We start from the raw sequence: 27806 nt of genomic DNA, 5'->3' as shown, positions 1-27806 counted from the left end.
CCTGGGCCAGCCCCCCCAGCAAGGGGCTCAGGCTCCTTGGGGGCTCAGATGGTCGGTCTCCCCCAGGCCGGGCCAGCCCCCCAGCGAGGGGCTCAGGCAGTCAGTTGCCCCCAGGCCAGCCCCACTCCCCCCAGAGAGGAGCTCAGGCTCCCTGCAGACTCAGGCAGTCGGTCGCCCCCGGGCCAGCCCCCCCCCCCAGCGAGGGGCTCAGGCTCCCTGGGGGCTCAGGCGGTCGGTCGCCCCCGGGCCAGCCCCCCCCCCAGCGAGGGGCTCAGGCGGAGGCAGAAGCTCCCCCGCCCCGGCAAATGGCCACCCGGCTCTGGCCAAGCTCCGCCCCGCTGTGACGCCACAGCCCCCCTGGCCCGGCCCCACCCCGGTGTGTCGTCACACGCCCCGCGCGCCATCTCGCGCCCCGCCCCCGGCCCAGGCCGCACCGCGCTCCATGGGGAAGAAGGGTCGCGCGGCGCCGGGCCGCCGGCCCATCCTGCAGCTCTCCCCGCCCGGGCCCCGCGCCGCCCGCGACGGGCCGGCCCCGCCCGACGTCAGCTCGGGCTCGGAAGCGGGTAGGGACCGGGCGGGCCACGGGGGCGGCGCCTGCGACGGGAGCCTGGGGCCTGCGGCCTGGCCGGGGCGCGGGCCGGGCGCGGGGTGTGTAGGGAGGCAGGGCGGGGGTGTCCTGGGGGGGCGAGGGCCAGGAGGTATATAGGGAGGTGGGGGCAGAGGTGGGTGTGTGGGGAAGGGAGGCAGGGGCGGGGGCGAGGGCCGGGGCTGTATAGGGAGGCAGGATCTGGGGGGGTATCCGAGGGGGTTAGGGTCGGGGGGTGTGTGCTGGGGGGGCGAGGGCCAGGAGGTGTATAGGGAGGTAGGGGCAGAGGTGGGTGTCTGGGGAAGGGAGGCAGGGGTGGGGGCGAGGGCCGGGGCTGTATAGGGGGGCAGGATCTGGGGGGTTAGGGTCGGGGGGTGTGTGGGCCAGGAGGTGTATAGGGAGGTGGGGGCAGAGGTGGGTGTCTGGGGAAGGGAGGCGGGGGCGAGGGCCGGGGCTGTATAGGGAGGCAGGATCTGGGGGGGGTATCCGAGGAGGTTAGGGTCGGGGGGGGCGTGTGCTGGGGGGGCGAGGACCAGGAGGTGTATAGGGAGGTAGGGTCGAGGAGGGGATGCCCGGGGAAGGGAGGCAGGAGCCGGGGTGGGGTATCCGAGGGGGCTAGGGCTGGGAGGGGGTGCGCTGGGGGGGGTGAGGGCGAGGGCTAGGAGGTGTATAGGGAGGTAGGGGTAGAGGTGGGTGCCTGGGGAAGGGAGGCAGGGGCGAGGGCCGGGGCTGTATAGGGAGGCAGGGGCCGGGGCGGGGGTATCTGAGGGGGCTAGGGCTGGGAGGAGGTGTCCTGCGGGTGTGAGGGCCAGGAGGCGTATAGGGAGGTAGGGGCAGAGGTGGGTGTCCGGGGAAGGGAGGCAGGGCTGTGATGGGGTGTCTGAGAGGGGTGGGGGTCCCAGAGGGGCGGGGGGTGTTGCCCTGGGTGGTGTGTTTGTCCCTTCCAGTCTGTTGTCCCCTCCCCGGCAGGGCCTGTCCACCCCTGGTGCCAGCGCTGTGCAGTGTGGGCTGGGCCCGGGCCCTACCTGATGCCATATCTGTCCTGACTACTCGGGGATGGCTGGCAATGGAGGGGCAGCACCCGCCCTGCCAGCAGGGCTCAGGGTGTGGGAATTGGCGGAGATCACTCCAAGTTCCCTCAGACTGTCAGTTTGGCCTTAGATGCTGGAAGCTCGATCTGTCCAGCCAGCACCAAGGGTTACATGAGGAGTGTGTGGTTTAGTCCTGAGTGCTTCGTGGCATTGCGGGGAGGGGGGGAGAATGGGGGTTTGGCTAAGTCAACGCTGTAATGGTAAAAAAAGGTTTGGGGAAACTAACTGAAACTGAAGTCCATACTCCCCAAAAGAGCAGTGAGCTAATAATGTTTGCTGTCTGTTACACTGCTGGTAGGAATGGCCCCAGAAGATGATTGTTAATCGCCCCTGCTCCATGGTCGGGCAAGTTTCTATATTGCATTCTAGCTCTCGCTGGCAGGGCAGTGGACACAGAGCTGCTGGCTGGATTTCTACATGTGTATTGTATCCCTTTCTGGCAGGGATGCAGTGTCTCTGAGCAGTTCGCTATGTGTGTGTTGTAGCCCTAGCTGGCACAGTGGTGGGTACAGGGTCAGTCAGCGTTTTCTAAGTGTGTGTTGTAGCCCTCATTGGCAGAGTGCGGGGTTGTGTGGTGCCTTTCTGTGTGTTGTAACTGTCACTGGCAGGGCGGTAGGTATGGGGTCACTAGGTGGGTGTCTACATGTGTATTGTAGCCTTCACTGGCAAGGTGATGAACACAGGGCTGCTGATCTCAGCCTGAATAGCTGGGTGCTGCCGTACAGTCTAATGGAGGGGTTCTCAAACTGGAGGTCGGGACCCCTCGGGGTCATGAGGTTATTACATGGGGGGTTGTGAGCTGTCAGCCTCCACCCCAAAGTCCACTTTGCCTCCAGCGTTTATAATGGTGTCAAATATATATGTGTTTTTAATTTATATGGGGGGGGGGTCGCACTCAGAGGCTTGCTATGTGAAAGGGGTCACCAGTACAAAAGTTTGAAAACCACTGGTCTAATGGGTCAGGTTATCTCTGGTAGCATGTTGGTGCATCGCATTTATTTAGGGGTTTCTTTATCGGATTGCAGACCTGCAGGGCTTTTCCTTAGGTCCTCACAGCTCTCTGATGCTTTTGTTTATTGTCTGGCCTGTGGCTGCCTGGTCAGTATGGGCTGTGTCTGCCTTTCCAAAGTAGGAGTGGAAGCTGTTGGGGTGGTTGGTTCTGTTCATCTCTCCGGAGTTGTCTGCTCAGCCCCCCGTGTCCTTTGCTCCTGCTGTGAGTGGCTGGATTCTCTACCTATCGCAGACATGGCGTCGCGGAGTTGTGTAGTGGCAGTCATAGTTTGGGAGCAAAGGGTCTGTAGATTGTGGAGGTAGGCGCTGGAAAGGGTAGCGCTGATGTTACACTCTGGGGTTTATTCCCTTTTTTTGCTTGGTGCATTACTGGCATCTGACCTTGGATGCAGCCCTGCACAGACTTAATTACAGCGTGTTCTGCTTTGGAGCAGAAGGCTCAGTCTTGGGTAACAGATTGACTCAGTTGCTCTCAATGGATGTAGCAGGTCTTGGAGAATTGGACACACGTGAACAGCTGGACCAGACCCCCCCAGTCACTAGCAAAACAGTATCTCGTCCCATCCATTGCTCCCAAAAGACCATTCTGCCATTCCCATGGTGGAAGTTAATGTCTTCTCTTGCACTTCCCGGCCTCCCTCCCCACAGAACCTATGGCTTCCCTGACCTAGCCCAATGAAAAGGCCTCTGCCCTGTTTGCCTTAATGATGTGATAATTTCACCAGTGGCAGCCCCCAGCTCCTAGTCACGTCAGTGCCAGGTTAGTGCCTCACTGGAATGCCAATCAGTATCTGGCAGAAGGGAGGCATAGATCCTTGTCCAGCTGTGCAGTGAGCCACCCTGCAAGTTGCCTGAATTTCAGGTTCTAAAACATGGGTGGACAAACTTTTTGGCCTGAGGGCCACATCGGGATATGGAAATTGTATGGCAGGCCATGAATGCTCACAAAATTGGGGGTAGGGGTGCAGGAGGGAGTGAGGGCTCTGGCTGGGGGTGCAGGCTCTGGAGTGGGGCCAGAAATGAGGAGTTCAGGGTGCAGGAGCGGGCTCCAGGCTGGGACTGAGGGGTTTTGATGGCGGGAGGGGGATCAGGGCTGGGACAGGGAGTTGGGGCATGCGGGAGTGAGGGCTCTGGCTGGGGGTGCAGGCTCTGGGGTGGGGCTGGGGATGAGGGGCTTGGGGTACAGTCTCTGGGCTGGGATCAAGGGGCGGGAGGGGGATCAGGGCTGTGGCAGGGGGTTGGGGCGGGGGCTCAGGGGTTCAGGCTTTGGGTGGTGTTTTCCACAAGCAGTTCCCAGAAGCGTGTCCCCCCTCCGGCTCCGAGGCGCGGCTAGGTGGCTCTGTGTGCTGCCCCGGTTCACGGCCAGTGGAGCTGCGGGGGTATGTAGGAGCCGGAGCGGGGTCCCTGACCCTTCTCCCCAGCTGGAGCGGGGCAAACCCCCAACCTCGCAGGAGCTGAGGGCCACAGTAAATGGTCTGATGGGCTGGATGTGGCTCATGGGCCGTAGGGGCCCACCCCTGTTCTAAAAGAAGCTTTGAGCGGAAAATAAAGATCTCAAAATACAGTTGTTAAAACACATTCTGTGCCAGTGGTCTCCACTCGTTCAGCGCAGTGACAATAAGGGACCGAGTGCAGAGCTTGAGGCCTGGGCTTCCTGCCTGTTCTGGGCAGGAGCCAGGAATCAGTGGCATAGCATTCTGGGAGTTTCCATGGTGGGAGTGGTGCTCAGGGCTCCTGCACAGCAGGGATCTGCACCTCAGCTAAACCTGTACAGTAGGTGACTAAGCCATATGGTCTCTGGGGAATTTCCTTGGAGAGATTAGCAGCTGGGCAGTGGTGGTGCTGGAGCTGCTCAGGGGCACAGGATGGGGAGGTTGCTGTGCTGTCTGCCCGCAGAATGGCCTGCAGCTGCTTGGCTCCACCTGGGCAACAGCAGGGGCACAGCTGTCCCTTTTCCTGCTTCACGTCATGCACTTCTCTGCTTCCACTTCCCTCCTTAAGACATGCTGCCTACAAGCAATCAGCCAGCCCACGACTCTTGGCGAGAGCTGATTTTATTTATTTATGAAAGAGAAAACTTGGCAGTGAGTCCGAGCTGCCCAGTTGTGCACACGGCCCGTTGCTGCCATGCGTAGCCGCTGGTTTTTTTCATTGCCTTCCTCCTCCCTCTCCTCAGCTTGGTACAGTCACTTGAGTCATGTTTGAGGTTTGGTTGTAACCGTTCGGGGGCTGGGGCTATGCTGTCTGGATGGTACCCCAGGGCTGGGAGCAGAGCCTGTGAGTGGCTCCCCAGGACAAGTTGCAGTGACCATCCCAGGGGAGCGTGTGGAGCGGAAGATGTTACCCCACACAGTGCTTACTGGGAAATGGGAGCAGGGAGTTCCCCTCCCCGGCTTCCTTTGGTGGCAGAGGCTCTTCCCTGGATGTGGGCCACTGAAGTGCCTGTCACTTTTCCTTCCTTCACCCAGATGAACCCGAGGTGACTGGGGAGGTTCCCAGAACAGCTCCAAACCCGCCCCAAATGACTGCACCTGCTGGACCGGCAGCTGTCAAACCAACAGGTAGGTGGGGCATTTCTCCTCCTTTGCTCTCCCTAGGCTTTAGCGCAGTCTGCAGTTACTAAGGGCAAGCAGCCAAGTCTGTGTCTGTCTGGCGCTGGACGCTCTGGGCACAAAGTGCTGTCGTTGGAAGGCAGCTAGCAAAGGCAGACATGGCGTTTGGGCCCTGGTCTGTGTGTGTGTGAAGGAGGCTTTAACAGATCCTTCAAAGCAAGCTCCTCTTGCTTGTGCTTTGCCTTGGAAGGCTCAGGGATGTCGGTCTTGTTTTCCTGTTTCACTGAAGGATTTCACAGATGACTCAGCGGATTGCGATCTTCCTCAGCTCTAATTGATGATGAGGTGGTGTTGAGTCTTTAGTTGGCTATTTATTCCAATCCTTTGGCTTTGTTTTGGTCGCTCAGTCTCATGCAGTTTGAAAAAAAATCCCTTCCCACCTCAGTCAGGGTATGTCTGTGCTTAAAATGGCATCTCCCATCGCCATAGTTAATCCACCTCCCCGAGAAGTGGTAGCTAGGTCAATGGAAGAATTCTTCCATCGACCTAGCTCTGTGTACACCAGGAATTAGGTCAGTATCGATAAATCTCTTGAGTGTGAATTTTTCACACCCCTGAGATGCAAGCTATATTGATCTAGAATCCTAGTGCAGACCGAGCCTCAGTTAGGTTCAAGTGTCAAACCCTCTAGTCCTCCAAGACTCTTCTGTCTAGCTGTTTTTTCCAGGTACCTGGATTTGTGACATGAAGAGTGAGTGGAAGAAACTCTTCAGGCCCTTTGTTAGTGACCATTATGAAATAAAACAAGGAGCAGATACAATTGTTTTTTCCCCTCTGTCCTCACCTTCAGGGCCCATCAGGGAGCCATCTTTTGGAATTTGTGCGTACCACTGAGCTAACCACCCCAGGCTGGAATCCGGAGCTGAGTGCTCTGTTGGCCCCTGGAGGGAATGGCTTCATCTCAGTGGAAAGGTTGCTGGCAGAGGGCTTTTTTCATTTACAGCAGTTCCATGCTCGTGGCCTGATTTAGCTCACTGAAAGATGATTACATCTGTTTTGTTACTTGTTCAGATTTAGTCAGTAGTTAAACAGTTGAAATGCCTACAACTCTGGGATAGGCAACTGGCTTTCCTGATTTGTAGTGCTGCCCACAACAATTACCTCGATAAGCTTTAAATCACACAGCTCTGGCACATTCCGGACTGCCCTGAATAAGTACTTAGGAGGGAGTACCCTGTGACCTTGCCATTTCCAAAGCAGAGGTCTGGTAGGGATGTGTGGGGCCCACATGGCACATTCAGCACAGCAAGCTTCTAGCCTCCATGGTTACAAAGTTGCATCTTGTTTTAAATGAGATTGTAAGCCCTTTGGGGCAGGGACCATGTCTTCGGTGTGTCAGTTCAGTGCCACGAGACCCCAAGTCTGTACCACAGTATGAGTAATGATCATCTCAGAGGAGCTGCGTCTAAACCCAGGCAGCCGAGGGTGGAGGGAAACTCCCACTGGTAACTCTCTTCTGCCTAGGTGGCTTACGTTTGCTCGGTGCTTACGCAGACAGTGATGATGAGGAGGGAGAGGCACCTGAGAAATCAGTGCCGTCCACAGATGCAAACGGCAGCAATTCGACAGACATTGACAGCACGCTGGCAAACTTTCTGGCGGTGAGTAGAAATCCTGCCCTGGGTCTCAGTCAAGGGACGACAGGCAGGGCTCCAGGGTCACCACCTTCTGACCGACCTGAGTGTGCTTATGGAGAAAAGTGGGCGAATGAGCTTTTGCTGGGGTGGAAGGCGGGGTGGAGGATGAAGCTGGTGGACAGGGTTCCAGGGCTGCTGAGTTTGGAGGACTCACCTGGGGTAGCAGCTGCTCTCTCCATGGAGGGGAATACGCTGATTGTCCCGAATCTGGGGCTTCAATTCATTTGTAAACATTTTGTGTTTTCAAAGGAGATTGATGCCATTACAGCTCCGCCCCAGCCTGCTGAATCAACTGGTGCCTCCTCTGCGCCCCCGCCGACTCCGCCGCGCCCAGAGCCGAAGGAGCCTGCCTCGAGCCATCCCTCGGCTACGGCGAACGGGACGGGCTCTGCCCAGCCGGCGGAGTGGCAGTATGACACGCAGTGCTCGTTGGCAGGAGGTGAGCTCTGTTGCCGGGTTCATCTGCCCCAGGGCGTGCGGGCAGCCATTCCAGCCGGGGCGCTGGGGGGGCCTCCGTCCCTGGCAGCACGCCAGCCCCCGTGTCCCTTTCATTGCCTGGAAACAGCCGCGTTCTCTCTAGCTGTGATGTCAGAAGATGAATGTTGTGCTGTAGCCCCAAGAATGAAACACTTAGTGGCCGACACACACAGGTTTGTGTCTTCCAAGGGCTATTGGTGAGTGGCTGGCGCGTGGGGTGAGTTCAGGGACAGATGGTGGGGTCCCTGTCTCCTGAGGCACGTGGAGAGGACCATGGTGCCTAGCGCCGGGCTGCGGGCTTAGGAGCATCCTGCTCACTCATGGCCTTTGGTTCTCTTCCCTCAGTGGGCGTGGAGATGGGAGACTGGCAGGAGGTCTGGGATGAGAACACTGGCTGCTACTATTACTGGAACACGCGGACCAACGAGGTGACCTGGGAGCTGCCGCAGTACCTCGCCACCCAGGTCCAGGGGCTGCAGCGCTATCAGCCCAGGTGAGGCCAGCAGGGCGGGGCCGGGCCATCTTTGGGGCACAGAGGGGGTGGTGGCTCTGCCTGTTGGTATGTGCCCGTCACAGCCTCTGCTTTCCCTCCCCAGTTCTGTGGCAGGTGTCGATGGGAGTTTCCTGGTGGCTGCAGACCTGTACCCTCAGGAGAAAGGGGTCACTGTTGCCAGCATTAGCCGAGGGACTGTCCTACCCAAGCGAGAGGTGAAGAAGGTCAGTGGGAGTCACCCCTTTCCTTGTTCCTGCAGAACATCTCAATGAGACGCTCTATCACGCTGCAGGTCAGCCTCACCCCTGGGCTCCCAGGGAACAGAGGGGCCAGGAAGGAGCTAGAGAGCTCAGAGGAGCCTAAGTTAGCCATTGAGTTTGGACAGCTGGGCGTCTCTGAGGCCAGGCTCCCCATCCCCACCTCCCCAGGTGGAAAATCCTGCTCTAGTGGTGGGATGCATGCTCCAAGTGCCATTCTGCTCGAGAAATGGCTCCAATGGATCCTGTGTTCACTTGGCGCTCTTCTTACCCCTGTAGAAGGGCAGCTCAGCATGGCAGCTGGGCGTTCTCTGGTCTGGTCACCTGCAGGAGGGGTCTGGGGGTATAGGAATGAAAATTGGATTGTGTGGAGGGGCTGTGCAGGCTCCAAAGCAAGGGCTGCCTTGCTGGGTGGATCCTGCAGTACTGAGCAAGTTGCCAGCACTGGGAGCTTTTGCTACTCCTGGGCATCTGATTCCCTCTGTGGGGATGGCACAGTGCAGCAGTCGGCAGTACGTGGCACCTGGCTAGCAGCGCAGGGAGACTCCTGCTTCCTCTGCTGAAGCTGCGTCGACTCAGCGAGGCTAACAGGAGCGATGTGGGCGGCCTTTGCTCTGCACACACCCTGAGAGCTGCCCCGGTGACTAAGACGATGCCAGGCCAAGGCATCACTTTGAGGGGAGGAGCTCAGGGTTTGCTGTGCCGGATCAGAAGGACAAAGGCCAGGAGCCTCTGTTTTGATGAAGGTGTAAGGAGCCCTTCACAAGGCAGTGATGGGCCAATCTGCCCCCAGAGACCGCACCCTCCAATAACTGGAGGCTGGCTTTTGCCCTCCATAGAAACTCCTGCTCCTCTTTCCAGCCTTCCCAGACTCTTGGCCTGACTGACAGTTTGTGGCACTGAGTTTCCCAGGCTGATCGTGGAGAGAAGCATGTATTCTCTTTCTGAATGCGCTGCCCAAGGGACTCACTGACCTTGTGGCTGGGAAGTGTTCCGTCTGCACTGTCCCCCCGTGTAACATCCCTGGTGGGAGTGGGGGGTGAGGTGGAGTTTGAAGGAGGACAGGCTTGTGGAGGAGTTCAGAGAGGGCATGCCATGCATAGGGGGCCACATGGAATATCCAGCTGCATGGTAACAGAATAAAAACTACTGCCCATCTTCTAGTGCCGCCCCCCTCCCGGAGCAAACAGATATGTTCCCCAGGAGGCCTGTGTTCAGTTCTGGATCCCCCACCTTGTGAAGGAGACGGGTCAGAGGGTGGAAAAATATCCATGGGAAGGGTCTGCAAAGGCTGCAGCTGTCCAGCTTAGAGAGGACATTGTGGGGGTGAGGGAGAGGAGGAGGGCCAGACGCTCCCACTAGCCCCTTCTCCCAGGCCGCACTCAGGAGTCCCTTGCTAAGAAGAAGTCCCCGTACACCATGCCCCATTGATGTTTGAGTCTTGCAGGCCTTCAGCGCACCCCAGACCCCAGCAGCCCCGAGGGTCCCAGAAGAGATTGGCCATAACTCGGTGTTTGCTGGGTGGGATGCAGCGGGTTAAGTACTGAACCTCTCACAGACAGGGCTAGGAAGGTACTTTCTCTAGAGGCTCGTTACTCCAGAATTGTCCACTACAGGGTTCTTCCTCCTAAGCCTGGTTGGTATCGGAGGCTGGAGGATGGCTGTTCCTGGATTGCTGCAAATCACTGGCTGGGAAAAGGCCCTCATTGCAGGGATCTCTTGTTCCTCCCTCTGCCGCTGTCTGAGAAGCCCTCGGGCTGTCGGGCAGTGGCGATTCTGGAGTGGGAGAGAGCCCATGACTCTTGTCTGTCCCACAGGAGGTGAATGAAGGCGTCCAGGCCCTCTCGAGCAGTGAAGAGGAGAAGAAGGGGGTGGCGGCATCCCTGCTGGCTCCGCTGGTCCCTGAGGTGGTGAAGGAGGAAGAGGAGCGCTGGAGGAGGAAGGTGATCTGTAAGGAGGAGGTGGAGCCGGTGCTAGCGGAGGAGATGGCTGCGGGGGAAGTAGCGGTGGCTGCTGACAAGCAGGACCCTTGCAGGGATGCTCTGGAAGACCCTTCCCAGGAGGGTCTGTGCAGTGTAGTGCAGTCAGGGGAGAGCAGCGAGGAGGAGGAGGAGCAGGACACGCTGGAGTTGGAGATGGTGTTGGAGAGGAAGAAGGTAAGTGGCAGCTGGGGGAAAAGGGGGCGGGTGCTGCCGGGCTCCTGTTGGAGGGAACCCCTGTGTCATTAACAGTCCAGGTGGGCCAAGAGAAAACCTAGCCACAATTGCCCTGTGTGGTCTGTGCCAGGGAGTAAGTGGGGGTTCAGGGACTGCCCCCCATCACCTATGGGGCAGAGTGCCCAGGGAGACACCACACAGCACGCTCCTTCCTCCGGCAGAATGACCCCATGGCCGTGTCTACGCTGCAGGCGCTGTGGTGCTGCAGCTGTGCCACTGTAGAGTGGAGGCATTGTGCAGCAATGGAAGGGGTTTCTCCAGTGCTGGAGGAACATCCCTCCCCCACCTACACCCCTGAGCGGTGGTAGCTAGGTCATCAGAAGTGTTCTGCTGCTGCCCTTCTCGCCTCTACACCGGGAGTAGGTCGGCATACCCGCAGCGCTTAGGGGGCAGGTGCTTTTCACACCCCTGGCCGCTGTAGCTAGGTCGATCTCAATTTGAAGTGTAGACCAGGCCGAAGTAGCACTGTGCTCCCCGTGGTAGGAAGCAGGGCTGGAGTAGGAGAGCAGCAGTGGCTGGAGCATTGCATGTAGAAATCCGGGCGGGGGGAGGTGTTTTGTGACCCCCTGTAGCTGACACTGTTTCAATTCCCCAGTCGGAGAGAATTGCCAGTGGATGGAAAGCTCTGAAAAGAGTCTCTCTCCTCTGGGAAAAGGGACTGCTCCCCAGCTCCGGGGTCAATATCAGGGTTCCCATTATTACCACCCCCCTTCACCACGGGCACACTTGGGCCAGGCTGATGTGACATCCGCCAGTGGATTCCCAGATTTCTAGGCCAGAGGGGCTCGTGACAACCTAGGCTAGTGGTTCCTAGACTTTTCGCCAGGGCAACCCACTGACTACACCTTGTCTGTTTTTTTTGTGACCCACCATTACATGTATGCACCTCTGCACTCATTCCACAGGGCTGGGCATGGCGACCTGGCGCAGGGGGTCGCAGCCCCACTCAGGTTTGGCCTGGCCGCCCTCTGTTGTGAGGTCACCTCCTTGCATATCAGCAGGGGTGGAGCTCCTCCTGAGGCTTTGCCCTCCTCCCCTCCCCTTCTGTGAGTGCTGGGGGCTACTCCCCAAGGCGGCACTCACCCTCTGGTCTCGTGGCAGGCGGAGCTGCGAGCCTTGGAGGAGGGAGATGGCAGTGTCTCGGGTTCCAGCCCGCTCTCCGATGGGAGCCAGTCAGCATCTCTTGATACAGCACCCAAGCTGCCCTCCATGCAAGGGAAGTGGAAGCTTTTTGTCGGGGTTGCCAGCCCAGAGTCCACCAGCCGTGGCTCTAGCAAGACTGGCCGAGAGACTCCAGAAATCAAGGAAGCAGGTAATTTGAGACACGCCTCCTGAGCCAAGGCCCTCGCTTCCCAGCCAGTGACTGCAGGGAGAGCCGCACCCTCATGCACCAAATTGCAGTTTTCAGCAAGGTCTCCTCCTTTACATCGCAGGGGTTGGCAGCTTGAGGGTTTGTCTGGAGGGGGCAGGGCACGGGCCGTGTTACTGCCATGCCGATCTCTTTTCTCTCTCTGCAGCCCAGCAGTGGTAATGCCTGGGTTATTAGCAATGAGTGTCTTCTTGCGGGGCTCTGTGTATGCCCTCTACAGGGAGGAGCACCCCTGGCACTTGGAGCCCGGAGCCCTGCAAATCTGCAGAGAACTGTTTTATATCCATGGATGCGGATATTCGTGGACCATTTTTGCGGCCTGCGGATCAGGTGCGGATACAAATTTTGTATCTGCCTGGGGCTCTGCTCTCGGGGAGCACCAGAGCGATGGGAGCAGTTCAGAGCTGGCTCGTGGGACAGAGGTTGGCTTCACTGTATCAGTTCGTAGAGCTGGGTGGTTGTGAAGGGTCTGTGCTGAGTCTCTGATCAGCACTAGCCATACAGAGTTTGCACTGCAGAGCCTCGCAGCTGTGGACAGCATTGCCACAGAGCAGCTCCGTTCCTGACAGGGTGCTTGGGGGTACGTCCCATCTGCCTCCAGCAGTCCTGTGGGGTGGTTCAAGGCTTTGTCCTGTGTGACAGGTCCAAGGGCCCTGGAGAGGATCTGGAGGCTATGGGGTCATCAGCGTATGCATCAAACCTGCTGTCTGTCTCACCTCTGAATGGGGCAGGCTGCTTTCCTGGTGTCTGGCTGGGATAGGGTTTGGGTTGAGAGCACGGTGGGTGGGTGAGGCAGAGGTGATGCTTGTGGGGAAGGGACTTGAGCAGTGGTGGGCAGTGGCCACTGTTCGCCGTTCCCAGTCAATGCGAGCTGCAGGAAGCAGCACGGGCTGCAGGGAAGTGCTGGCCACTGCTCCCATTGACGGGGAATGGCTAACCATGCACAGGGAGCTGCTGACGGCCGTGCCTACGGATAGTCAGTGTAAACAACCTGTCTCAGGCCCACCAACGGATTACCGTAATGGGCCGCAGGTTGCCCACTGCTGGATTTGAAGCTGCGGTGTGGATGTTTGGGGATGCTCATAGACTGCGCTTGCTGCTGGGGTCTTGGGTGTATTGGCCAAATGCCCCCATTTCTGTGGGTCAGGGGGTGCCACTCCTTTCTGGTCTGGCCTTTGCTGCCACGAGCTAGGCCAGCCTCTCCTGCAAAGCAGAAGTGCACACTGAGCAGTGCCTGGGGAGCTCTGCATGGGCCTGCCCACCTGGTCGGCAGCAGAGAGCAGGTCACACCAGTCCTTGCTCTGCTGTCCTTGCTTCCTATTGGCTTGCAGCACGGGAGGCCGTCTGCGAGGCTCTAAATCAGTAGTTCTCAAACTTTTCTACTGGTGACCCCTTTCACATAGCAAGCCTCCGAGTGTGACGACCCCCCCCGCCCATACATTACAAACACTCTTTTATATATTTAACACCATTATAAGTGCTGGATGCAAAGTGGGGTGGAGGCTGGCAGCTCATGACCCCCTAAGGTGTCCCAACCCCCTAGCTTGAGAACCCCTGCTCTAAACGGCCTGGCAATCCAAGACTCCGCTTTTCCTGGGACCTCCTGGTCAGCATCAAATGCTCAGTGACCACTGACCCAGCCCACACATATTGACTGCTAGGGCTGGAGGCAGAATCCGTTGTAGACTTGTGGTTGCAGGAGGCAGGGCTGGCTGGGCAGGTGTTATATTGGTCCAGTCCACTGCTGTATTTGAATCCCTGGTCCTCGCAGTGCCCTGTATGTGGTACTTTGTGCATGTGCCCAGGGACTGCCAAATGAGGCTCAGTTTCTTGCCCAGTGGTTAGTTGGGATGTGGATTATGGATACACCCATCTGGATGGGCAGGCATTCCAGAGCTGGAGCAGAAGTCCTGCCTTCCTCTAATATAGCGTGAGGACTAGCGAGGGCTGACTCGTTAGGCTGGTATAACGGTCTGACTTGTTAGGGGCGCTTGTCTGCATGGGCTGATCCATGGATGTGTGACAGAGTCTGGAGCCCTCCATGGCACAAGAGGCCAAGCCAGACCTGCCAGGCCCTGATTAACCTAGCACACCTCGAGAGGGCTGGAGGTTTGTCCCGGCTTCTGCATTCTGTGTTACAGGGTATTGTATTAACCAAGCCAGGCTGTCTCTGCCCCTGCTGCTTGGCTTTCTGGATTCCAACTTCTTGGGCAGTTTGGCCTTGAGTTCTCCAGAGCCCCTCTTCTGCCACAAAGACGGCTGGCTTCACAGCTCCCAGCATCCTGGGCAGCTGTGCCCCACGGATCGGCCACGGCCACGGACAGCTATGCCCCATGGATCGCTCCCCGCCTGGGTCCCCCCCATGGACAGCTGCGCCCCATGGATCAAGCCTCTGGTTTCTATGCCCCACTGACTGGGCCACCAATTCCCTACCATGCCCCTAAGGACTTCTTGCTTCAGGTCCAGAGCGCCCTTACAGATTCTCTCAATGTAGATGACAAGGTCTTTGTGACAGGGACAGTCTGTTACCCTGAATGTACAGTGCCTAGTGCAGGGGTCCCATGATCTCAGCTGGTTCCTAGGCCCTACCATAATTTCCAGGGTTGTCCTTCTATCCTGTGGCAGAGCAGCATGTGTGGTTCCCTTGGTCTGTGATTGCCGCTTTCAAAGGTCACAGGGAGGCCTCCTGAAAGGAGGAAGCCAGGAGGAGTCAGCAGGTGCCAGACACACACACCTCCGCACACCCTCACCCCAGGAAAACATTCCTATGTTGGGCTATATCTTGGTGGCTGCCTCCTGGCAGGCTGCTCCGCAGTAACTGATGGTACTAGAGGATCTGAAGGCCTCAGCAGCTCCAGAGCTAAATGAAGGATCCCTGTGCATTCTCTCACTGACTGGCTGGGCCTCTTCTTCTCCCATCCCACCCCCAAAAGCTGACTCTGCCTCCCGAGCCATGGAAGGGTGGGGAGCTGTTCTGAAGGGTCTGGGGACCTTCTTCTAGAATAGAGGAAACCATGCAGATAAATGTCCTATTGGCTGGGTCTAGGTACAGGAGCCAGTGGAGGAAAGCAGAGCCATTGGCTGGTGTAGGGCAATTCACATGGAGTGGGCGGGAGGGGATTGGGGTAGGAGGGTCTCAGGCTCATGGTGAAATGAGATGGGCGGAAAGAGGCGAGTTTGTGGCTGACTGTGCATGCGTGCACTAGAGCAGTCCTTGCCAGGCCTCCGCTCTTTGCCTTGACTTGAGAGCACCCAGAGGATGCCCGGATCCCAGCACCCAGACCCTCCACTCTTACAGTGGTGGTGGTGGTCATAGCTGGAAAAACCCAACTCGTAGCCTAGAGACTAAGGCCCTGGGCAGGAGCAGAGATGGCTCCTTGGGCAGCAAGGAAGCTGCGAGCTGTTTGTTCCTGGTGTGTTCAGCGGACAGGACTCCCTGCCCATTCTTTGTAGGTAAACAGGATTGCACCAAAGCACAGACCTGGTTGGTGTTCTCGATTTCTCCTCTGAATGGAAACAGCCTTGCAGAGGCCTGAGAGTTGATGAACAGCTCAGGCCGGGGGAGGGGTCATAGTGCGAACTGAGATTGTGCAATAGCTGATTGTCCAGCCCCAGTAACAGCCCTCCTCCCTCCCTAAGGGGAGAGGCCTCTCCCCTAGCTGCCTGGCCCTGCTGGTGGGGAGGGCTGGGTCTGTGTGTGGGGCTGTAGAGCCGTCCTTGGGTGAGAACAGCAGGTGCCGGCCGTGCCATCCTAAAAGGTGTCTGGTGTCTATTACACTAACACCCAAAAGCTCCAGCCAGTATCCGGCCTCGTGACCGCTACTGCACAAACAGAGTGAGAGACAGATTAGAGGTGATTTGCCTGGGATTTCATTCTTCCTTTGGGTATGTGTCCTGCTCTCTCGCAGGCCTTCGCTGGCTGGGCTGGAGGGCTGCTCGGGGGCAGGTCTCGTGCTCTGAAGGAAGGAGCTTGGGGTTGAATCTTTAACAGCAATGTCCTTTCCCCGTTCATTAGTCACTGGAGTTAAATACCTGTTGGCGAACTGGAAGGGCTGCGTGAGGTTTGCCTTGTGGCTTAGTGAACATGGTATGTCTATCCAACAAAAAACCACGTCTGCGAGTCTCATCCCAGGTCAATGACTCGGGCTCTCACTATGCGGCTAAAAACAGCTGTGTAGACGTTCCCGCTCAGGCTGAAACGCGGCCACAGGGGAGGGTCCTGGAGGCTGGCCTTCAGCCTCTGTGGGAACATCTACACAGCTGTTCTTAGCCCCGTAGCCTGAGCCCAAGTCATTGGCCCAGAGCCTGAGGCTTGCTGCTGCCATGGGTTTGCTTGTTGGGTTGACGCACCCCTAGGGATTTTGGGAGCTTTGTCTGCCTGGCTGCTGTGGGCCAGGAGCAGGGCTGTAGGTGGGATGTGTATCGGGAGCTCAGCTCTGTATGACTCCTGTAAAGCCGTCCTTTATTCCCGTCCTTTATTATTAATCAGTGACTGCAGTGAAATAGGTGTGAACTAGCTTGCTGGCTGTCTTAGGCCAGGCCTACACTACAGGGTTAGGTCGACATAACCTGCCGTGTATCGACCTAGTTGTGGGAGTGTCTTCACTTAAATTTGGCTCCCACCGACATCAGTGCCTCTCTCTGCCGATTTAGTAACAGCACCTCCCCAAGCGGCGTAGAGTCACGGTCACTGTGATGAGGTTGACGCAGTGTCAGTGTAGATGCTGTGTTGCTTATGTTGACTGTAACTGGCCTTCAGGAGCTGTCCCGCAATGCCCCACACCAGCCCCGCCACTGATGCAAGCACTCCTGGGGAGGGTGGGCACCGCCAACAGAAGAAGCCACATGTGCACTCACGAGCAATTTAACAGCCGTGGCTACGTGCCAGTGTAAGTTAGGTCGTAGTTTGTAGTGTAGACATGGCCTTAGTCTTCTGGCCTAACCACGGCCTGGATTCTTAATGGGCAAAAAGCCCTCATTTGCAAACAATAAAGGAACAGAAGAAGATGCTGTCTACTGCTCCTCTTCAGATGCCCTGTTTAAATCTCTGCCTGCTCCCATTCCCTTCTGAGTCCACAGAGTCTGCCCGGGAGGCCCAGGCCAGACCTGAACTTTTTAAAATAGGACAGATAGGGCCAAGCTTTTTGAATTGACTCCCTCCCACAGCTGCCTGCCGATGGGGGGCCGTGCAGTGGGTGGTGATTGCGCTGCCCTGTGGGAACAGTTAGGAAAGTCTCATGTGTTTTCTCTCCCTCAGCAGCGAGTGCAGAAGCAGCTGAGGAGACGTCAGACAAAGAGCTGGAGCCAGAGGAGGTCCAGGACAAAGTGAAAGTGCAGGGAGCGCCCAAAGCAGAAGATGAGGAGCAGGACCTGAAGGTGGGTGGGCGGCAGGGAAAGGAAGAATTTGGTATTGACTAGTGTTTGGGTCTCAACTGCGTCTCTGTCCGGGGGGTGTCCCCAGATTGCCTCCCATCCTCTCTCTTGAGGGAGCCATGTGGGGGTTGGAGCATGGCCTTGGAGCCCTGGAGCGCTCCGTTGGGTGGCCCTCTGGCCTCAGCCCCAGGTGTAGGTGGGAATTTGGAGGGTTGGGGACAGCAGTGGAGCTGGGTTTGGGGTATGTGAGTATTGCTCGTCTCTCTGCTCCTGAGAAGCAGTGTAACGCGTGGAGAAGGCAGTGGCTGTGTGGTGCTGGGGGGCGGGGTGCCTACCACTCAAGTGTAACTCCTCCAAGTCAGAGATGGAGGAGGCTTCTTAGCTCATCACAGGGCAGGCTTGTTCCCTGCTGGGTAGCATGAAATGGCTCTGCTTGCGGAGTGCTGGGATCAGGGGAGGCGGGTTCTGAGTCAGGCACTCCACACAGCCCATGGGCACTGTCTCACTGCCTCCCCCACCTGCTCTTAGCTACCCGGGGGAGCTGGGGCATAGCTGCGTGAGCACTGGCAGTCCTCCCCCGGGGCCTGCGGGCCGTCTGCAAGCTGATCCTCACCCCTTGCGTGCCTTGTCTCTTGGCAGTTTCAGATCGGAGAGCTGGCAAATACCCTGACTAGTAAGCTGGAGTTCCTGGGCATTAACAGACAATCCATGTCCAACTTCCACATGCTGCTGTTGCAGACTGAGGTAACGGAAGCCTTTGACCCTCTTGGTGACCTGTGTGTGTCCCTGGGAATCAAACATCCTTCTATTTCCTGAGTGCTGGAAGCCAAGCTGGGCCCACTGCTCTAGCTCTAGGCAGCTAACCACTGTCCCCCTTCATCGTCTGATTCCTTCCCCCAGACAGGACAGGTCCATGTCCCTGTGCACCACCCACAGGTAGGGTCCTACCAAATTCACGGCCATGAAAAACGCATCACGGACCATGAAATCTAGTCTCCCCCTGTGAAATATGGACTTTTGTGTACTTTTACCCTATACTATACAGATTTCATGGGGGAGGCCAGCATTTCTCAAACTGGGGGGTCCCGAACCAAAAGAGGGTTGGGGGGGGTCGTAAGGTTATTGTAGGGGGCGTCATGGTATTGTCTGCGTTGCTTGCAGAGCTGTGTGGCCAGAGAGCGGAGGTTGCTGGCCAGGCGCCCAGCTCTGAGGGCAGCACTGCCGCCAGCAGCAATGCAGAAGTAAGGGTGGTAATGCCATACCATGCCACCCTTACTTCTGCACTGCTGCCTTCAGAGCTGGGTCAAGACTCCTACAGTTGCAACGCTGTGAAATTTCAGATTTAAATATCTTAAATCATGAAATTTACAATTTTTAAAATCCTGTGACTCTGAAATTGACCAAAATGGACCATGAACTGCCCCTTTGCCAGCAGAGTGCAGCAGCTCATGTATTCTCCTCTCCCCGCATACCCCCGTGCTGCCCTGCTGCTGGATTTACTATTGCTGCACCCTCTCTTTAATGCCGAAGTGTGACAGCTTCTCTGCTTGCTGCCCCTAGACCCGGATTGCAGACTGGCGCGAAGGAGCTCTCAATGGAAACTACCTCAAACGCAAACTGCAAGATGCAGCCGAACAGCTAAAACAGTATGAAATAAACGCCACCCCTAAAGGCTGGTCCTGCCACTGGGACAGGTACGCACTCTTCTCCCCTTTTCACCTTTGACCTTTGACCTCTCAGACATGATTTGTGACCATCACCACCTGACGACGTTGGCGACATCTGTACGGAGACTGAGAGCAGCTGCAGTTAGCGGTGCTGGGCAGGCAGAGAACCTCCGGCACTCACAGAGTTTGGGCCAGCCACCAAATTGGAGACCTAAAAAATCCCTGTTAAAAAAGTGTTTGGAATGGCTTTGGGTCGGTGATTGGACAGAGCTGGTTTTTACTCTCCCGAGTGTAGCTGCGCTGAGGAGGGCGGGCTCGGGGGGTCGCGCATGCGAGAGCTCTGTGCACTTTGCAGGACCTCTGGATCTCTACTCCGGCTAACAGCACTGACCCTCAGGAGAGCCCCCCTGGCTGCGGATGGGAACCAAGCGCAAGATTACTGTCTCCTACCGGCAGGTCAGACCCAAACATTTCTTTTTCTATTTGGCTTTTCTGGATTGTTTGTTCATTGTTTGAAATGTTTGCTCTTTTGTTTTTCAGCTCCCAGAGCCTCTCCCTCTCTCTAGCGTTCACTGTATGTTTGACACCAAGAGTATCATGCATGGGACCTCGACAGCCCATGGGGGGAGCAGCCACCTTGCTTAAATTGGGCTGCTCCCTGTTTGTACTCCGGAGGCAGTTCCTAACAGTCCTGTTCCTAGAGAGAGCTCGCCCCCCTCTCCTTCCTCCCAGTGAACATTAGCCAGCTTTCCCAGCCCTTCTCTCTTGGAGGGGAGGGCTCGGGGCTGGATTCACAAAGCCAGCAATGCAAACAGCTTTGAGCGAGCTAGCTCTGACCTCCCGCCTCCCTCCTCAGAGTTGTTTGTTGCCTTTGTGAATGGCAGCCCTGGTAGAAGAGGGGCTTCCCGGTGAGAGCCCAGCGCTGTCGCGGGAAAGGCCCATGTCTGCGTGTCGCTGCAGGGGAGGGAATGTAAAGCCGCCTGTTCTTTCTTGTGATCTAGGGACCATAGGCGCTATTTCTATGTTAACGAGCAGACAGGAGAGTCCCAGTGGGAGTTCCCGGATGGTGAGGAGGAAGAGGACGGGCAGGCCCCGGACAGTAAAGCTGAGGCTGTTCCCAAACCAGCTCCAAAGGAGAAAGCTGAGTCCGGTGGTGAATCCACGGTGGAGAACTCCACAGGTACTGGGGAGCCCAGGCTGTGAGATGGGGGAGCGGGAAGCAGTGTGGACTGGCTACAGGGAGGGTGTGTGTGGCTACAGATGCTGGAGAGCTGCTGATACCAAGGATGGTGCAACGGTTAGAGCACTAGCAAGATCTGGCTTCAGTTCCCTGCTCTGCCATGGATTAGCTGTCTGACAATGGGCCGGTCCCTTCTTGTCAGAGTTCCCATCTGTAACAGGGTGTGAGGGCCAATCTGTGAGCTGGTGAGGGGCCCCGATGGTGGGTGATAGGGCCAGAACAAGCTCCTCTGAGCCAGAGAAAGAGAAGAGGGTCCCTCTGCCACCAGTGAGCCGTGGCTCAACACGCCATCAGGTTTCGGTTAGCCGTGGACAGGGTTAACGCAGAAAGGAGGCACTGTGCTCCGGGCGGCTGGAGTCGCACTGCCACACGCTTCCCCAAGAGCCCTCGTGCGCAGAGGGCACGCAGCTCCTCGCCCTACAGCTCGGGCAGAGAGCCTGTGGTGCGCCGTACCTGGGCCCTGCGCACGCCTGCCACTGCTCGCGGGAGGGGATCAACACAGCTGTGCGGAGGAATGGATGGGTTGTGGCACGAACGGTTCCAGGGCAGGTTGTCAGGCATGCACCAATGTGTCTCCTCAGGTCCTCTCAGCAAAGAGCCCTTCTCCAGCCAAGTTCCTGCCACGTCCCTTGTGCCGCTCACTCCGTTTTGGACTATGCTTCAGTCTTCTGTCCCCGTGCTCCAGCCCCCTCTGCCCTTGGAGGTGCCCCCGCCTCCTCCACCCCCGCCAGAGTCACCCCCGCCGCCCCCACCGCCACCACCGCCTCCTGGGGAGGACGGAGAGATCCAGGAGGTAGAGATGGAGGACGAGGAAAGCGAGGAACCACCAGCCCCAGGAACAGAAGAAGATGCTCCTCTGAAACCGCTTCTCCGCCCAGCCGTCACCAGCAGCCAGGTGAGGGCGGGGAGTGACCGCTGCCCGGGGCGGGCCCCGGATCGGGTGTGCTGTGTGAAACAGGCAGCTTGGCATCACTTGGCCGGGCGTGTTTCCCAGTGGCTCTGTTTTGTGTCCTCCTGCGGCAAACCCCTGTCACCCCATGGGTGAGGGCTAGCTGCCTAGCAGCTCTGTCTTCCCCCCACTCCCAGTCCTGGGAGAGAAGGTTTTCATGAATGATATACCCTCTCCAAAAGCCATTGCCAGGGCCCCTCCCAGGAGGCGGTGGAAAGGAGGTGGTCCTGGGACGTTGCTCAGCCCTGGCTCTTGTGGGGAGCAAAGGTGAGTTTTAATGGGCAGAGAGGTCATTGGGCGTGCCGTGGTTCTGCGCTGTGAACCGGCAAAGAGGAGCCTGGGGGATCAGTGGAGGTGCAATGGATAAGGGGCAAAGCGTTCCTTAGTGAGCTGCCCGGCTCCCGCCTGAGGCCGTGCTGCTCTAGAACAGCCTTAAACCCCTTATTCTCTGCGGGAGGATTTCACCCTCGTGAAAGGGTTCCTCTGCCAGGAGTGCAAAATGTTTCCCCCACACGAGGCGGAGAATCCATTTGTCTCCTGGGGTGGGGTCATGTTAAATGGCAGACCAAAGGCGCACAAGACCCAAGGCCCCTCTGTGCTAGCAGTTCGCTTGGCTGTGCTCAGGAGCAGCTGTGCAAGGGACAGGTAGGGGCAGCAGCTGCCGACGGCTAGGAATTTGGTGGGGGCAGTGGGTGCCAGCTGCACCAGGGTGATTGGGAGGGTTGACACGGGGGGCAGTGCAGTGCCAGAGCTGTAGGGGGGGACGGGCAGTGCGGCAGGCCAACACAGTGATGGGCTCCCTCCATCACTGGGTCACCCAGGCTTAGGTTCAGCGCTGCCTGGGGCTGTCTTGAGTAAGCACATCTGCTTGCCAGAGAGAGCCCCCATCAGAGGGGCACTGGGTTTAGCTGGCTCAGCAGAGGGGCCTTGGAGATGTCTTTAACGTATGATTGGAGAATTGCTAACATAGTTCCTATTTTTAAGAAAGGAAAAAAACGTGATCCGGGTAACTACAGGCCTGTTAGTTTGACATCTGTAGTTTGCAAGGTCTTGGAAAAAATTTTGAAGGAGAAAGTAGTTAAGGACATTGAGGTCAATGGTAAATGGGACAAAATACAACATGGTTTTACAAAAGGTAGATCGTGCCAAACCAACCTGATCTCCTTCTTTGAGAAAGTAACAGATTTTTTAGACAAAGGAAATGCAGTGGATCTAATTTACCTAGGTTTCAGTAAGGTGTATGATACCGTGCCACATGGGGAATTATTAATCAAATTGGAAAAGATGGGGATCAATATGAAAATTGAAAAGTGGATAAGCAATTGGTTAACAGGGAGACTACAGCAGGTCCTATTGAAAGGTGAACTGTCAGGCTGGAGGGAGACTACCAGTGGAGTTCCTCAGGGATCAGTTTTAGGACCAATCTTATTTAATCTTTTTATTACTGACCTCGACACAAAAAGTGGGAGTGTGCTAATAAAGTTTGCGGATGATACAAAGCTGGGAGGTATTGCCAATTTAGAGAGAGACCGGGAAATCATACAGGAAGATTTGGATGACCTTGTAAACTGGAGTAATAGCAATAGGATGAAATTTAATAGTGAGAAGTGTAAGGTCACACATTTAAAGGGATTAATAACAAGAATTTTAGTTATAAGCTGGGGACGTATCAATTAGAAGTAATGGAGGAGGATCTTGGAGTATTGGTTGACCACAGGATGACTATGAGCCGCCAATGTGATATGGCCATGAAAAAAGCTAATGCGGTCTTGTGATGCATCAGGCGAAGTATTTCCAGTAGGGATAAGGAGGTTTTAGTATCGTTATACAAGGCACTGGTGAGACCTCACCTGGAATACTGTGTGCAGTTCTTGTCTCCCGTGTTTAAGAAGGATGAATTCAAACTGGAACAGGTACAGAGAAGGGCTACTAGGATGATCCGAGGAATGGAAAACCTGTCTTATGAAAGGAGACTCAAGGAGCTTGGCTTGTTTAGCCTAACCAAAAGAAGGTTGAGGGGAGATATGATTGCTCTCTATAAATATATCAGAGGGATAAATACCAGAGAGAGAGAGGAATTTTTTAAGCTCAGTACCAATGTGGACACAAGAACAAATGGATATAAACTGGTCATTGGGAAGTTTAGACTTGAAATTAGACGAAGGTTTCTAACCATCAGAGGAGTGAAGTTTTGGAATAGCCTTCCAAGGGAAGCAGTGGGGGCAAAAGACCTATCTGGCTTTAAGCTTAAACTTGATAAGTTTATGGAGGAGATGGTATGGTGGGATAACATGATTTGGTAATTAATTGATCTTTAACTATTCATGGTAAATAGGCCCAATGGCCTGTGATGGGATGTTCGATGGGGTGGGAACTGAGTTACTACAGAGAATTCTTTCCTGGGTATCTGGCTGGTGAATCTTGCCCATATACTCAGGGTTTATCTGATCGCCATATTTGGGGTCGGGAAGGAATTTTCCTCCAGGGCAGATTGGAAGAGGCCCTGAAGGTTTTTTGCCTTCCTCTGTAGCATGGGGCACGGGTCACTTGCTGGAGGATTCTCTGCTCCTTGAAGTCTTTAAACCACGATTTGAGGACTTCGATAGCTCAGACATAGGTGAGAGGTTTATTGCAGGAGCGGGTGGGTGAGATTCTGTGGCCTGCGTTGTGCAGAAGGTCGGACTAGATGATCATAGTGGTTCCTTCTGACCTTAATGTCTATGAATCAATGACTCAGTCCAGCCCCCTGACTGCCCACCCCCTCTTCCTGCAGAGTAACTCTGAAGGCAGCACCTCCACTGCCCTCACCGCTAAACCACAGAAGAGGAAAGCCGGTGAGATGAGCACGGGGCTGGTTCAGCGAGCAGCGACCATCGGCAGCTGTCCCGTTCTCTACAGCCAGCCCGTCATGGCAGCCAGTGAGTACCAGCCCCGGAGTGGCCTACCTGAGGCCAGAGTGGCATCTGCAGCGGGGGCTGCCAGGGACTTACCAACCTCCATCTCTCTGCTGTATCCACAGGCCCTCAGCCCATGGGGCTGAGTCTCCAGCCGAGTTACCTGGGCGTGACCGCACCAGCCATCATGAGCTATTCGGAATGTGCCGTGCCCACTGGTCTCGCAGCCACCATGGCGCAGCCAGCCCCCGCACGAGGAGCCCTCCCTGCCAAGGGGGCCATGGAGCAGCCACCTCCCCCGCCTCCACCTCAGCCGCCGCCACCGCCTCCCCCAACCACCAAAGCACCGCCTCCCGAGAAACCTCGCAAGGGAAGAAGGGACAAGGTAGGGGCGGGCTCGCCACTGCCCAGGCCTGTGGGGGAGTCACTGGAAGATCCAGGCTGTGCATGCAGGGTGGGCACGAGCAGTGAGAGAAGAGTCAGGACTTTGTGGCCTTGGGAGACAAGTCGCTTCCTTCTGATTGTCTGTAAAGGGGAGGCTCGCTAATGTGTTGTGCACCTTGGGGTCCCTGAGTGAAGGGCTGATGCTTCAGGCAGCTTGCTTCCGCTCGTGGGCAGTGGCTCCCCTAGTGTGGGGCAGGTCAGCCCCCAGGGGTGCGTGGGGCCAGCGCTGGGCTAGCAGGGCTTGCTGCTAGTCAGCATTGAAGTGGCTGGAGGGAAAGCCTGTTCTCTCCCTGGCAGTAGCTAGACACACCGCTTCCCTGGAGTTCTTGGGGCTCCTCCAGCATTAAGAGGGGGGCTGTGTCCCCATCCCTGACTGGGCCTGTAGGCGCTACCGTAATACACCTAATAAATAATGTACAGCCCCTAGCACAGTGGGGCCCTGACCTGTGGCTTGCAGCCACTATGGTAATATAGCAGTGTGTGACAGGGCTTGTGCCCCTGACTCTCAATGATCAGCCCCTCTCATCCCCCGCCGGTCTCTCCCAGCCAGCCACTGGAGCAGAACGAAGTGCTCGCCTGGAAGCATCGGCCGTTTTTCTCACACACACACACTCTGCCTCTGTTCCTTTGGCTGGGTCTGTGTTGCCTTCCTCTCTCTCCTGCCCTGGCCCTGCGTGGGAGGGGCACTCCTCCGTGCCCATGGTGCCACCTGCATGATCCCAACCCTTCCCCTTCTTTGTGTGCAGGGCAAGAAGGGGAAAGCGAAGATGCCGTCGCTGGTGAAGAAGTGGCAGAGTATCCAGCGGGAGCTGGACGAGGAAGAGAACTCCAGCTCCAGCGAGGAGGACCGGGAGCTCACCTCTCAGAAGCGCATCGAGGAGTGGAAGCAGCAGCAGCTAGTGAGGTATGGGCGGGGGGACTGGCGGGGGATCGAGAGGGGCCCAGTGGGCCTGGAGCCTGCTCCTCGGGAGTCCTCTGCAGCTGCTCGTAATCCAGGTCCTGCTACACCCCTGGCCAGGGCACCAGCCAGCCCCCCCAGGTGGCAGTGTCAGCAGAGGGGTCCCAGGAGGGAGCGTTCCTCCCCTCAGAGCCAGCTTCCCCCTGACAGGGCAGCGTGGCTGGGCTGGGCTGGGCTGCTGCTGGGGTCCTCACCCCCTTTCTCTGAGCCACAGTCCCCAGGAGACCCTCTCGCTGGCCTGGCCCCTCAGATGCTGGCTGTATCCGTTGCTGTTATTGAGGGGGCGGTTCTTTTCCTGTGGATATCACGACATCTGTGACCGGTTATTGCTCGTGCCTTAGCGAGGCACTTCCTGGCGCCCTTCACCTATCTCCAGAGCACCCTAGAGCACTCCCCCTCGGATCAGCCCTCTCCAGCCTGCCCACGCGAGCAGTTCTCTCAGCCTGGGTGGTTTCCCCGTTTGTTGGAAATCCGGCTCCCCTAGCAGATCCCCCTTTCCCAGGCCAGGCCAGCAGAGAGCGCACTGCCCTGGGTGCCTCCTCTCGGGGGGCAGCACTGCCTTGCTGGGCCACTTACCCCTCGTTGTGCCGAACTGGAGTTCTCCGCCAGTCACAGCGCGGCGGCTGACTCAGTACGTCACCTGCTTAACTACAGCCCTCAGCTCCCCTTCCAGTGTGTAGGGCTAGCTGTCCCATAGCCCCAAGCTGGGCAGGGTCCTTGGCCAGCATCTTTGGGCTCGCAGCATAAAGCAGTGGGGCCTGGGGAGTGCGAAGGCAAGGCGAGAGGGCATGGGGAGGGAGAAGACCCTGCTGGATGTTCAGCTTGCTACCCCCCTGCAGTGAGCTGGGTGGCACGGGCTAGGTCCTTCCCGCTGCTGTATTTACAAAACTCCCATGGGTTGAGTTTCGTGGCCACTCCAGCTTCTCCCCTGGGGTCCTTCCAGTGGCTGCCTGAGCCTGAACGCCCCACTGTGAAGATGTGTATAAGAAACTTCTCCCCTCTGCCCATCCCGTGAGGGGAGCAGGTGTGTGTGGGTCGGTGGGGGCGGATAGCTGGACCCTCCCATCAGCTCTGCAGCTGGGGAAGCCTGACCACTGAGCTGTCATGCATTGGGTGGGGATTCCCAGCAACAAGGGGACAACACTTGACTGAATCCTTCCCAGCCCCCAGAACTGCTCCCTGACACAGCACCTTCTAGCGGCCCCAGGAGATCTTACGCAAAGGGCCAGTTTCCCGCTGACATGCTCCTGATGCTCTCCGGAGGGTTGATTTGGCCATTCTGCATCAGAGGCAACTCTGTGAACTTTGCATCATGTGCATGTCCCCTCTGTGCCCCCCCCTACTCCCACTCCCCTGCCAAGGGCAGATAAGGCCCCTGAGGGTGGGCTGCACGAGCTCTGCCCGGACTCCTTTGCAGCACCTGAGCGGCTCTTTGTCCCCACAGTGGCATGGCAGAGAGGAACGCCAATTTCGAGGCCCTGCCGGAGGACTGGCGAGCACGGCTCAAGCGGAGGAAAACCACTTCGAGCACATGAGGCATCGGCACTGTTTTTTTGTTTTTTGGGTTTTTTTTACACATGTACAGTTTAGAGCCTCTTACCGATACGACTGTTGTCAATAAATTGTAACTGTTTGGGGCATCCCGTTTCAGTTGAATGGGCTGATGCAGCAATCCCCTAGACTGGGACCTCTCCAGGGCGGGAGCTGGGATGTGAAAGGCCTGTTAGGTAATGGGTGGCCTTGACCGGCCTTGTGCTCACCGTTCGGCTCCTCCTGGCACAGCGGGGGTGCTGGGCATGAATAGTCCATTTTGGGGTTGGGCTCTGGCAGCGACTGCACCGGGTGGGCCTGCCTCCCGCACAACGCTTGGCCCAGCTGGTAGAGCCGAGTCGAGCTCAGAACCCTCTCCCTTCCCCTTGCAGTTTAAGGAGAAGGCGGCTCTTCCTTGGCTTTCAGACCTAGCTCTCTCGGACGCCTCCTGGCGTTGCCATTCCCAGCATCTCTGGCCCGAAGGTGCTGCAGCTCTGTCCCGCGCCGAGTAGGAACTCGTGTGTGCACTTCCTCCGTCAGAGCCAGCCCGTGGCCTGGATGTCCCTGAGAGCTCGACGAGCCCTTCACTTGAATCCAGGGTTGTCTGCAGGGCCTAGTGCAGAGACTAGATAAGTCCACTTTGCCTGGGCCATAAAACCTTTGGTCAGCCCTTGGACACGTTTGCGGCCCACCTGGGAAGTGGTGGGAGGCCATGTGTCAGGAACCACTCACAGAAAAGCATTGCTGTTTGCTTGCTAGTTCTCCCCTGTTCTAGGCCCCACCTCCTTTCGCTCCCCATCAGTCCCCTGATTTCAGTAAAAGTAGCTTTTGTCCATGTTAAGCCTCCCTCTCCCTCTTTCTTTGGCTCAGAATCAGGTAAAAGTCACTTTCTTCCCACAGAAGGGAAGGCCACTCGGGTTTCCAGCCGTTTGTATTTCTCCAGTTTTTGGCTTTGTAAATTTGTACATAGATATGAATAAAATCCCTTTTTATACTTCAGAA

The 27806-nt window shown here is 57.0% G+C and overlaps 1 protein-coding gene across 4 annotated transcripts; it reads left to right on the top strand.

Annotated features, from left to right (window-relative positions):
* Positions 1-418: 418 nt before the first annotated feature.
* Positions 419-27806, top strand: FNBP4 (formin binding protein 4). 4 transcript variants are annotated; one of them, XM_077820743.1, is made up of 17 exons: positions 419-563; positions 5157-5249; positions 6765-6901; positions 7187-7376; positions 7760-7907; positions 8011-8131; positions 9982-10320; positions 11482-11692; positions 17010-17125; positions 17762-17866; positions 18683-18816; positions 19791-19969; positions 20611-20924; positions 23752-23896; positions 23998-24257; positions 25063-25220; positions 26719-27806. In XM_077820743.1, the coding sequence occupies exons 1-17, from the start codon at positions 443-445 to the stop codon at positions 26807-26809; spliced, it is 2862 nt and encodes a 953-aa protein (XP_077676869.1). In that variant the 5' UTR covers positions 419-442; the 3' UTR covers positions 26810-27806. The 4 variants fall into 4 exon arrangements, 3 of the variants coding, with proteins under 3 accessions (XP_077676869.1, XP_077676868.1, XP_077676870.1); XM_077820742.1 differs by having other exon boundaries at positions 17007-17125; XR_013346537.1 differs by lacking the exons at positions 23998-24257; positions 25063-25220; positions 26719-27806 and adding an exon at positions 19145-19245 and having other exon boundaries at positions 17007-17125; positions 23752-23888.

Source organism: Eretmochelys imbricata, chromosome 6 (genome assembly GCF_965152235.1).
Source record: "Eretmochelys imbricata isolate rEreImb1 chromosome 6, rEreImb1.hap1, whole genome shotgun sequence".
Lineage (NCBI taxonomy): Eukaryota > Metazoa > Chordata > Testudines > Cheloniidae > Eretmochelys > Eretmochelys imbricata.
This window is presented reverse-complemented; position numbering and strand designations above follow the sequence as displayed.

Bases quoted from the DNA above. Each gene is read 5' to 3' on its own strand.
- FNBP4 (XM_077820742.1), top strand. From the start codon at position 443: ATGGGGAAGAAGGGTCGCGCGGCGCCGGGCCGCCGGCCCATCCTGCAG. The intron at 23,897-23,997 runs GTGAGTACCAGC...CTGTATCCACAG, and splicing joins CCAGCCCGTCATGGCAGCCA to GCCCTCAGCCCATGGGGCTG. The intron at 25,221-26,718 runs GTATGGGCGGGG...TTGTCCCCACAG, and splicing joins AAGCAGCAGCAGCTAGTGAG to TGGCATGGCAGAGAGGAACG.